We start from the raw sequence: 11,302 nt of genomic DNA, 5'->3' as shown, positions 1-11,302 counted from the left end.
AAAAAATATAAAAAAAAAAATATATATATATATATATATATATATATATATATATATATTAGATAAACTAGTTAAAAAACGTTAAGAAAGAAAAGGGTAAAAGTTAAAAAAATTTAGCAGAAGAAGAGAAAAAAAATTGAAAAAGAAAAAAAAATTAAATTAACTGCAAGATTAAAGAATCATGGGGAGAAAGCCAGGAGTTCCGTGCTTTGCTTTCACCTCCTCTGGAATTCCGCTGCTCTCCTTGGTATTGAAACTGCACTCCTTGGTAGGTGAACTTGGTCCTGGCTGGGTTTCTTGTTGATCTTCTGGGGGAGGGGCCTGTTGTAGTGATTCTCAAGTGTCTTTGCCCCAGGCGGAGTTGCACCGCCCTTACCAGGGCCCAGGCTGAGTAATCCACTCGGGTTTGCTTTCGGGAGCTTTTGTTCCCTGGGCGCTTTCCGTAGAGTTCCGGAGGACGGGAATGAAGATGGCGGCCTCCCAGTCTCCGGCCCGGAGGAGCCGAGAGCCCGGGCCCCACTCCTAAGTGCGCCGTCAGAGAACAGCGCCCAATTACTCCCGTCACCCTGGCCTCCAGCCGCGCTCCGAGCTGACCGAGCCTGCGACCGGTTCAAGGTAACCCCGAGCTGAGAGCTCACTCCTCGGCTCTGTCTCTGTAGCCGGCTTCCCCATTCTAATACCTGTAAGCTCTGCGACACTCAGACACCCCCGATCCTTCTGTGACCCTGCGGGACCTGAGGCCACGCTGACCCCGCATGGGCTTCTCCCCGGTTAAGCCTCTGGAGCGATGTCCCTCAGCGGAACAGACTTTTAAAGTCCTGATTTTGTGCTCCGTTGCTCCCGGCAAGCCGGCCCCTCCCCCCGCGGTCTATCTTCCCGTCGCTTTGGATTCACTTCTCCGCCAGTCCTACCTTTCAGAAAGTGGTTGATTTTCTGTTTCTAGAATTGCTGTTCTTCTCTTCGATCTCCCGTTGGATCCGTAGGTGTTTGCAATCTTCAGATAAGCTATCTAGCTGATCTCCCGCTACCTGAAGTAGTCTCAGCCTGCCACTTCTTGGCCGTCTTGACTTCTCCTCCAGTTTCTAAACTTTCACAGCTAAAATCCCAAGACTATGTTTACTTGAGAACTTACCAGTCTCTACATGTCAAGTCTTCAGATACCCCTAAAGAATACTTTTAAGGAAACATAAGTGGTCTTATTCCATTCTAGAAGAGAATGATATGGAACATAAACTAAATTTAAAAACAGATAAAAGGCTGGCAAATAATACATATTTGGCCTTTTTAAAAATAATGTTTTGTGAAAAACAATAAGATACCTATCAATCTATATTTTATCTTTATTGTCATAAAGCATTATAGAAATGACATAGATGCATGTCATACAAAAAATAAGCTTTAATAAAGTAATTAAACTGAGTGAACTCAAAACATTAAGCATTCTGACAGCATACAAACATACAGTAAAAAGTGAAAGTCTGTTTCAGCATCACTACCCACAATGACACTCCCTTCTCATGTTTCCATCCACGTATATGTACAAATATGTATATGTACAAGTATCTTGGGTTTTTGACAAAAGGAATCAATTGAATGTAATCATTCATCCATTCAATTTATCCATTCTTTCAACAAATATTTATTATGTATTTATAGTGTTCCAGGTACTTTTCTGGGAGCTGGAGAGATGGAAGGAAAAAGAAAAGTTCCTGCTTGCATATCATTTAATATAGATACAGTATATCAGATGGTGATAAGTAGAGTGAGGAGGAGATATTATTTTAGAGAGTAGCCAGGGAAGGCCTTTTTAAGATAACATTTACATAGACAGTTGAAAGATAAGGGAAGAAACCATGCAGTTATCTTGGAGAAAGAGTGTTCCAGGCAGAGGGGATAGCAGGTAAAAAGCCCAAAGGCAGGAGCTTGCTTGTTTTGTTTTGTTTTGTTTTGTTTTTCAAGGAGTACCAAAGAGATGGGTATGACTGAAACATAGTCAAGAGCAAAAGCACAGAGAGCCTTTAGGGAGCTGTAACCAGGTGAGCTGTTATCCAGATGAGAGATGATGGTGGTTTAGGTCAGAGGGGAGCTTTAAAAGAAATGATTAAGTTTGGGATATATTTTTATGGTATTGTCAGCAGAAATTATTGACAATGGAGGTGTTAAAAAAAAAAGCATACAAGTTTTGACCTGAAATAGTGGGAAGATGGAATTATCATTTAGTGAATTGGATGTGACTGCAGAAGGAGTAAAATTGAAAGGGAAATTGTTCAGTTTTGGGTAGGTTGAGCTTGATGTGACTCTTAGAAATTAAAGTGCAAAAGTTTCATTATGAGTTGGATAAGTAATTTTGGGTTCCTGAAGACAAATCTGGGTTAAAGATAAGAAATTTTTGAGATCACTGCTCTTTTACTTAGAAACTCTATTTATAGTTCTACTTGACTCTTAAGCTAAAGCTAATCATCCTTCGTGTGGGCATCAAGGCCCTGCTGCTCTTTTGCCCTTTCACTTAGCAATGTATTTTGGAGCTCTTTTCATAAATTTGTTTTACACACTACAAAATATTCCTTGGAATGGATGTATCATTCTGTTTAGCTTCTCCTGTATAGATTAACATTTGTTTTTATAATTTTCTCCTCTAACTTTTATAGTTTTTGTCTTATCCAATTCCACAATCTATCTGGATTTATTTTGTGTGTATGATTCAAGAAATAGCTCTAAACTTATATTTTTGTAAATGCTATTTATTGAATAATCTGTGCTTTGCCACACTGGTATAAAATAACAGCTTTAACATATAATGTATTTATAAGTTCTCTTATATTCCCTTAATTTGTTGATTCTTCTGCCTTAATTAGTATAGTTTATTGGAACTTTTTAAATCTAGTAGAGAAATTCCCCCAAAGTTCTTATTTATTGAGAATTTTCTTAACATCATGTATTTTCTCTTTCAAAGGGGTTTTACTTATTTATGTATTTTTAAAAGAGTGATAATTTTACTTTTATTGGTCTACCAACTATTAGACATACAGATACAATTTTACTCTTTTTAGAGACCAGGTTCAGGATTACAGAATGAGTTTCACAAAGGAAGAGATTTGAGTTAAGCAGGGCTTAATGACAGCAGCACAATCATGGTCTGGGGTGGCAATTCTAGATGGCATGACTCAGTTCACACTTGATGAACAACATCAGGTAGGAAAGTCAAACAATAAGGCATTTTGTTTCATATTTTACTAGAGCCCTTCATCATATTTGTAGTATGGATGCTGAAAGCATAGACCATCTTTCAAGGAAGGACATAATTTATACCAAAAATGCTTGTTAGATATTAGCAATTTGGAACAATTATAATGTTTGGAGAAGAAATCTTTTATTTATCCAAATAGCTTGCTTAGAGGAGAATTGAAATGCTGATCACATCAATTGAAATGCTGATCACATTAAATTAAAAACATTTAATAAGGCTTAAATAGGTAAATTTACTTGAATCATTCATTTAGGATTAAAGTATGTAGTTTATAATGCAAATTTATATGAAAAGTCGCAAAATGTTTTGTGCTTAGAAAAAATGATTTTAAAATTATGCCATTCTCTTTATAATATATGAATCATAATAAACATTGCTGACCAAATTCAAAGTAAAAGCTGATTTAGATGCATGTATTGAATGGATTTTAAATTAAAATATTAATATCCATAAAACAATCTGTTGGGATTTTAATTGGCATACATTGAGTTTAAAGATCATTAGGGAGAGAATTATTGTCTTTAGGATGTCAGTTTCTCCTCTCTGAAATATATATTGTATCTTTATTTATTTGTTGTTATTTCAGATATTCATGTTAATCTTTCCTAGTTTTAGTTTGGTTTACTTGTCATGATTTTGTAAATTTTTCGTTCCTCATAAGAAATATGTATTGGGTACCTGTCACATGCTGGTCATGTGACTGTTCTAGGTACTAGGGATACGAGATTGAACAAAACAAAGCCCCTGACCTTATCAAGCTTATATTCTAATAAGAAGACATCAGGCAATAGAAAAATAATTAAATGTATAATGTTAGGTTATAAACAGAAAAAGAAACTAATAAACAGGTGAGTGGAGGGTAAGGTATGTCGTGATCAAAGCAAAATTTTTCAAAAATCACTTACCTGTGTTTTTTCCTGTCTTCCCCCCCCCATATTTCATAATGGTTATTGTGGTTTTAAATAAGATAGTCTAAAGTCCTCTATTTAGGAAGGCATAATATGAATTGAGATTATTCACTTAGTAGACAGAAATTTGTATCTCTAAAGGCATAATACCTATTTGTTTTTCCCAGATGAAATCATTCCAGTCAGATTTCATTTAGGTTTAAAGAAATTTAAAAGGAATATTTTTTTTTTCAAAATGTAATGAGGATGTGCAGATAATCTTGATTCATCTGATTATTTCTATTCAGTTCCACAAAGTTCTGTACGAGGCACTAGAGGATGTAAAATAAGTGAGACACTGTCTATCCCCATTGGGAGGCTTTGATCTAGTGAGGAATTCAGAAGCAATTCCAGAGAACTTTTATGCATATCTGAGAGTGACAGATTCCTGGCCCATAGACCTTAATCAACTATGACTGTGAATTTTTGAAAAAACGAATGAAAGAAGTGATAAATGATGAATGTCTAAACCAAATACTGCTATGACTAGAAGAGAGAATAAGTTTTCATAACTAAAGGATAAAGGAAAGCTTTCTAAAAGAGGAGATGTTTGGTCTTCTTTTGAGAAAGATGAATGAGTAGGGAAGGACATTTTGAGAACTTTGTAGAAAGGAGGCACAGAGGCAGAAACTGTGTGGTTTGTTCTGAATAAAACAAGTCCATGTGGATATATTACTGAGAGTGAGTTGAGAATGAGAGTGTTGGAAACAGAAAATATCACTGAAAAACAAATTAGGACCAGACTGTGAGAGCCATGAATGCTAATTTGGTGTGACAGAATATTATTCAGTGGGAGACAAAATATATTTCATTTTGTTCCATAAAAATATCTCTTGTGTATTGGTTTAATGCAAAGGAATTTCATACACTCATCTACATTTCTGAAAGGTAGTAATTTTTGGCATTATAGAGGATAGATTGACATGGAGCTAGATCAGGGACAGGGAGACTAGTTAAGAAATAGTTCTAAAAGTTCAGATCAAGACTACATTGTAAAAGAACACTAGGAGAAGAATAAACAATAAATAACCTAAGTAGGTAAATTAAATAGGGAGTCAGGAGAAACCTTGCTAAAAGATGAAAGTTGAGCAAAGACTTGAAAGAGGTAATTGAGTTACCAAGTGAATAGTTGAGGGGGTTGGGGGGCGGGAATCATTCCACACAGAAGGAACAAGTTGGCATATTTTTTTAAAAGACTGTATTTATTTGACAGACAGAGAGCACAAGCACGGGGAGTGGCAGGCAGAGGGAGAGGGAGAGGGAGAAGCAGGCTTCCTGCTGAACAGGCTTCCTGCTGAGCATGGAGTAGGACTCAATGTGGAGCTGGACTCGGTGCTCCATCCCAGGATCCCAGGATCATGACCTGAGCCAAAGGCAGATGCTTAACCTACTTAGCCAACCAGGTGCCCTCAACCTGGCATATTTGAGGAATAGCAAGAAGCCAGAGTGGAGGTCAAAAAGAATAGTAGGAGAGGAGCTCAGAGAGGCAATAGCTCTGGGTGGAGAATACTGATCATGTAGAGCTGCATAGGATATCATAAGTCTTATTCTAAGTGAAATGGGAATCAGGAAGTTAATGGTAAGCAGATGGATGGTACACATCAATTAGAATAATTTGAAATGAGTTTATTCACAAAGGGGCTATTTACAAAGATGTGGGTGTAGGAGAATCGTAGGATATAGTGTAAAAATCTAGGACTTATCACAGAAAATTCCAAAGCTTTGAGATACGAATTTTGCTATTTTACAGAATTGAAAATTTTACAAGAGGGTGAAATAGAACAAGGTGTGAAATGATGCCAGAGAGGTAGTCACAAGCAGATCACATTAAGGAACAACGTCTTAATCTTTCTTTTTCAAGTTTTTATTTAAATTCCAGGGGTGCCTGGGTGGCTCAGTGGGTTAAAGCCTCTGCCTTCGGCTCAGGTCATGATCCCAGGGTCCTGGGATCGAGCCCTGCATTGGGCTTTCTGCTCAGCAGGGAGCCTGCTTCCCCCTCTCTCTCTGCCTGCCTCTCTGCCTACTTGTGATCTCTGTCTGTCCAATAAATAAATAAATAAATTTTTAAAATTCCATTTAGTATGATTACAATCTAATATTAGTGTCAGGTGTACAATACAGTGCTAGAAGACTTCCTTACAACACCTAGTGCTCATCCTAACAAGTGCCCTCCTTAATCCCCATCACCTATTTCACCCATCGCCCATCCACCTCCATTCTGGTAACCATCAGTTTGTTCTCTGTATTAAGAGTCTGTTTCTTGGTTTTCGGTCTGAAAGGAGAAGAAGAACCTATTAAATCGGGAAGTGAACTGATGAGGTTTATAGTCTAAAAGATCACTTTGCCTTATTGAAAGCGAAATAAAAAGGAGCAAGAGTGTGTGTTGATAATTAGTCAAGAGGCTTTCATAGCAGTTTCATAGCATAGTAGTTTGGCATGGTGGAAATAGAGAATATGAATGGATTTGAGGAATATTTAGGGGAAAAATAAATATTTAGGGGAACTTCTAAAATAAGCTATATATGAGGAAGTGTCTGAGAAGATTCCTGAATTTTTTGACTCATGTAAATGAATAAATGTTGTTGCCAGTCATGAAAATAGGAAACTTTAAGATATCTGGTTTGGTGTCATTCAGTTATTTAGATTTTGGACATGTTGATCATCAGGTGCCCATGAAATATCTATTTGGAGATGGTAGTTAGGCTATTCATGATGCAGAATTAGATCTTAGAGAAGAGATTGAAGATATAATTTAGGAATTGGAGTAGCTTGAATGGTGTCTCCCAAAAGTCACATCAACTCAGAACTTCAGAATGTGACCTCGTTTAGAAATAGGATATTTATGGATGTGATTAGTTAGGATAAGGTCATACTGGAATAGGGTGGACCTTAAATCCGGTGAATGTCCTTATAAAAAGAGGAGAGAATGCAGAGAGACACAGAGGGAAGACAGCCACGTGAGGACAGAGGCAGAAACTGGAATGGTACAGCTACAAGCCAAGGAATGCCAAGGATTGCCAACAACCATCAGAGGCTAGGAAGGGGCAAGGAAAGGATTCTTCCCTAGAGCCTTCAAAGAGAGCATGGCCCAGCCCATACCTTGATTTCAGATTTCTAGCCTCCAGAACTGTAAGAGAATACCTTTCTGTTGCTTTAATCTACCAAGTATGTAGTAATTTGTTATAGCAGCCCTAGGAAATTACTAAAGGAATCGTCAGTGTATGTTGAGATACAGGTAAGATTGCCTTGGGAAAGCATACAGATAAAGCAGGGCTTACACACTGGCCCTCACTGATAGTGGGCGCCCCCAGACTCATTTTGGGCAAGTTTGACTGTTGTATTATGCCCAAATTATGCTTTAAATAGCAGTAAGACTGGCCAAATGAGATATTTAGTTACTAGACAAATTGATTAGTACTTATTTTATTCTATCTAGCTGCTTCATACATTTATATACCAACTGAAATCATTTGAGTTTGAATCGGTCTTCAAAAAAGCATAAAGGGGAGATAGGAATAATCCTTATGAACATTAAGTACACACAAAATAACAAACTATTAGGGGATATGAAGAGCATTAAACACAAGTAAGAGAAGATGCATGGTATCATGGAACCAGAGGGAGAGAATATTATAAAAGGAGTATCAGAACCTCCTGAAAATCCACAGTAAGAAAAATACCCATTAGGTTTTGTCTCATAGGTGCTAGTGGTGAGGGAAACAAGAACTATTGGAGTGACATGGTTAGATGTGTCTATTTTAAAAAGATAATGTTCTTCTTAATATAAAGGATATATATAAAGAATGGACAAGACAAAAGGAAAGAGAAATGGAGAATTAGTAAGTAGGTATTACATTTACCCAGTCATGAGCTAATGAAGATAGAAAAAGAAAAGCAGGTATAATTAAGAGGTTGTATATATAAGAACTTAGGGATTAAAGGAAAGAATAATAGAAGATGGTTCTTAAGTTAAAACTTGCTTAATTAAGTGGATAATAATATTACTAACACAGGAAGGAAGAACTAGTAGAAGCTCTCCTTTTATGAGATTAATGGATTTCTAAAGCCAACAAAAAAGAAATTGGATAGGAGAAAAAAAATAAGAGTCTTCATCTATTCCAAAATTATCATTTAAAGATATCCTGAAAGTGATCCTAGGGAAAAGCAACTGATAAGAGAGGTTAATGCTCAGTGCAACTAGATTTAAATGTATGAACAGAGTTAACTAAGGGATTGATACATAACAGTAGAAACCTCGAGCTCTGTGACTTTGATTCAGGACATAGAAGTGAGCCTGCTTCTTCACTGCAGTCAGAATGAAGCTGCTGAAATGGATTCCAAAGATAATATTGTACCTGTACTTGAAAGGCTTTGTTTGACTTTGAGGATGTCCTGCCTCTCTATCAGTTGTTTGCACTTACTTTTAAGAAAGGAGCAGAGCTGTGAGGCCACCATGACCTCAACCACAGAGGAAACTGTGATGTAGATTCAGAAAACTTCAAGGAGATCCCACAACCACGAGGTATCCAAAGGAGAGAGGCTTTGATGGGATTTTACATAACCCTGAACCAAGGCTGGCAATTGCTATAAATTATAAAAGCCCTAGGATCTTAGGTGTTTTGGCTAGAGATTCAGGGAGCCATATATATTGAGTAACATTGTGCTTCTGCTATCACAGTTATGCAGGGTTGGAGAGGAAGCTCCCTTATACGCAATAAGTATCCTTCTATAGGCCTTTATTGTAGTGGAAAAGAATAGCTTTATGGGCCCTTAGGAACACCATAGCCATTCTTTACTCTCAATACCTTCATCAGTACAAGTTAGTGAACATGCAATAAAACCATCTTTTACTAGTCTCCATTTTTCTAATGATAGCCCCATGTGCTCAGCCACCTCCACTGTTGGCTTCCATATTTGTGTCATCTGAAATGAAGAGGGGTACGAGAGGTCCAATGTATCCCTGCCTTCATCTTCCCTTTATTACTAGAAATCTGGGAATCCCAAAACTCAGTATTCCTCTGAATAATTCCCACCTATCATACCTCTACAATACACTCACAGCTTTACCACTGTCTAGGGACCACCAAGACTAATCCCATCATACCTTTGATCTCTATTCCTATCTATAAGGAACAAGAGAATGGCTGGGGGAAAGGGAAAATATAGCTATTTTATTGGTTAGCACCTTTCCTAACTATTCTGAATAAAATAACACAAACCCATCTCTCTAGCCCCTTATGCTTTATAGTAAGATCTAGATATTTCTCATTTTGGTTAGAAATGGTTAGAAATAGAATTTGGTTAGAAGAATAAAAAACCTTGTAGTAATTTATTTTATTTAGTAGTAACCGTGTCTCAGTCAAATTGTAAAGCCTTAAATAAGACTCAAACTGCTATTTCAAGTCATTTTGGAAATAGAGGAAGTAGTCCAAGGTCCCCAGAACCTGGAAGGGCTTTAAGGCTCCAGAAGTGCTGTGCATGTGTAGTTGAAATTGTTTATATAGCTTAGTGGTTAAGAGCATGGCCTCTGCAGTCCGTCCGATTGCCTCTGTTTAAACCCTATCCCACCATGTGCTTGATTTTGCAACTTAAGACAATTTACTTAACCGGCCTATGCTTAGTTTCCCTAGCTAAGCCATGAGAATAATAGTGTACCTACTTCATAGAGTTGCTGTAGGGACTAAAACTAGTTAATACATTTAAAGTACTTACAGTATTACCTCACAATATTAAGTGCTGTATAAACATTAGCATTATTATTATTTATATTCCCAGGGAAAGATCTGTATCTTCCAACTGATTATCAGTAAGGTCTGTTATAAATCTTAATTTATGAACAAAAGAAACCACTTTCACAGGCATATGATCTGCATGAAATTTAAACTTTCACTATTTTAATCAAAAGTCATCCTTCATAGCAGCGAAATTTACTTCATGAATTCTACTTCAACATTATTTTCTTTTTGTTTAATTTTTATTTACTTTTTAAACAATATTTTCTTTTGAAGTGTTTTTATGTTTTCAAGGTTTTAGTTCTATTTTTACTTTTTAACCTAAGTTCTCACAGTCTTGATAAATTTAAGCTCTTATTTTTTAGGCTTCAATTTAAAAAAGAAATTTGTTTTCCTTTTCAAAATCCCTGTGTAATTAGTAGTGCTGCATTAAGGGTTTGAACATCAGCAGATTGCATTTGCAACTCTGTGAGTTAGGCAAAAGATACATGTGATTAAGCAGTGAATGTTGATTTTTGTTGTTGTTAGTTAAACCATATATGCAACTGAGCCAAATTGCATCACAATTGAAAATATTACAGCCTGTTAATATAATGAAGAAAGAAGAGCTTATACAGCTGCTATTTTCCTGGAAAGTGAATATAGTGGCTGAAAGAAAATTGAGGTTTCATCATTATTAGGGATGAATTAATATTGTTCTATAATAAATTACCAAATGTCATTTAATAAATCATTTTTTAGAAAGTCAGTTCAGCAGTAAATGTCCAGTATCTCATTACTTATTTCCTGTAGTTACACTGAACATGAAGAGTACTTCCATTTTAAATTGCTTTTGCTAAATCTGAGAAAAATAATTTTGGCAATTTGGTTAGTATCAGACCTAAAGCTTAAACACAAAACAGCTGTTGTTGAAAATACCACTTTCATAACATTAATATGCTTTCAATTAACAGATTGGAATGAACTGTTAAAACATTACTAACTCCTTGTTTAACTACTGTTTGACTGTCAATGACTGCTTTTTCTTTCTCAATAGTTGTTTACTTTAACTGAAAGAGGAAGAACCTTATTTAAATAATCCATATTTTTCCCCCATCTGCAGAAAGTACCCAAGAAAAGTGGGGATTTCCAATGTGCCAGTATTTAAAGGAAGAGAGATGGTGCTGTGGTCGTAATGCCAGAATGTCAGCATGTTTGGTATGATTATGTTTTTTTCTGAACTAAGAGCTTTATCCAGATGTTGAGGAATTTATTATTGTTGGCTAATATCATGAGTTAAGTGCCAAGTTTTGCAGAGCATCATTATTAATACTTTTGTGCGTTGCAAATTTTAAGAAAAAAATGACTTGCCCAACATTATCTACTACTTTACAATT

General features: G+C 36.3%; 1 protein-coding gene across 6 annotated transcripts in view; it reads left to right on the top strand.

The window, feature by feature from the left end:
• The window catches only part of METTL25 (methyltransferase like 25), a 148,050-nt gene that overhangs the window by 60,671 nt on the left and 76,077 nt on the right, over nucleotides 1-11,302 (top strand). For all 6 annotated transcript variants that reach the window (XR_004382318.1, XR_004382317.1, XR_004382316.1 and 3 more), the window contains exon 6: nucleotides 11,029-11,123. Coding sequence is in view for 2 of the 6 variants with exons in the window: in XM_032854663.1 (XP_032710554.1) it covers nucleotides 11,029-11,123 (95 nt within the window). In the remaining 4 variants the exon portion in view is untranslated. The remainder of the gene's footprint in view (nucleotides 1-11,028; nucleotides 11,124-11,302) is intronic.

This window comes from Lontra canadensis, unplaced genomic scaffold (genome assembly GCF_010015895.1).
Source record: "Lontra canadensis isolate GAN:19392208 unplaced genomic scaffold, GSC_riverotter_1.0 scaffold9, whole genome shotgun sequence".
NCBI lineage: Eukaryota > Metazoa > Chordata > Mammalia > Carnivora > Mustelidae > Lontra > Lontra canadensis.
The sequence above is the reverse complement of the archived record's forward strand: the minus strand, read 5'-3'. Positions and strand labels throughout refer to the sequence as shown.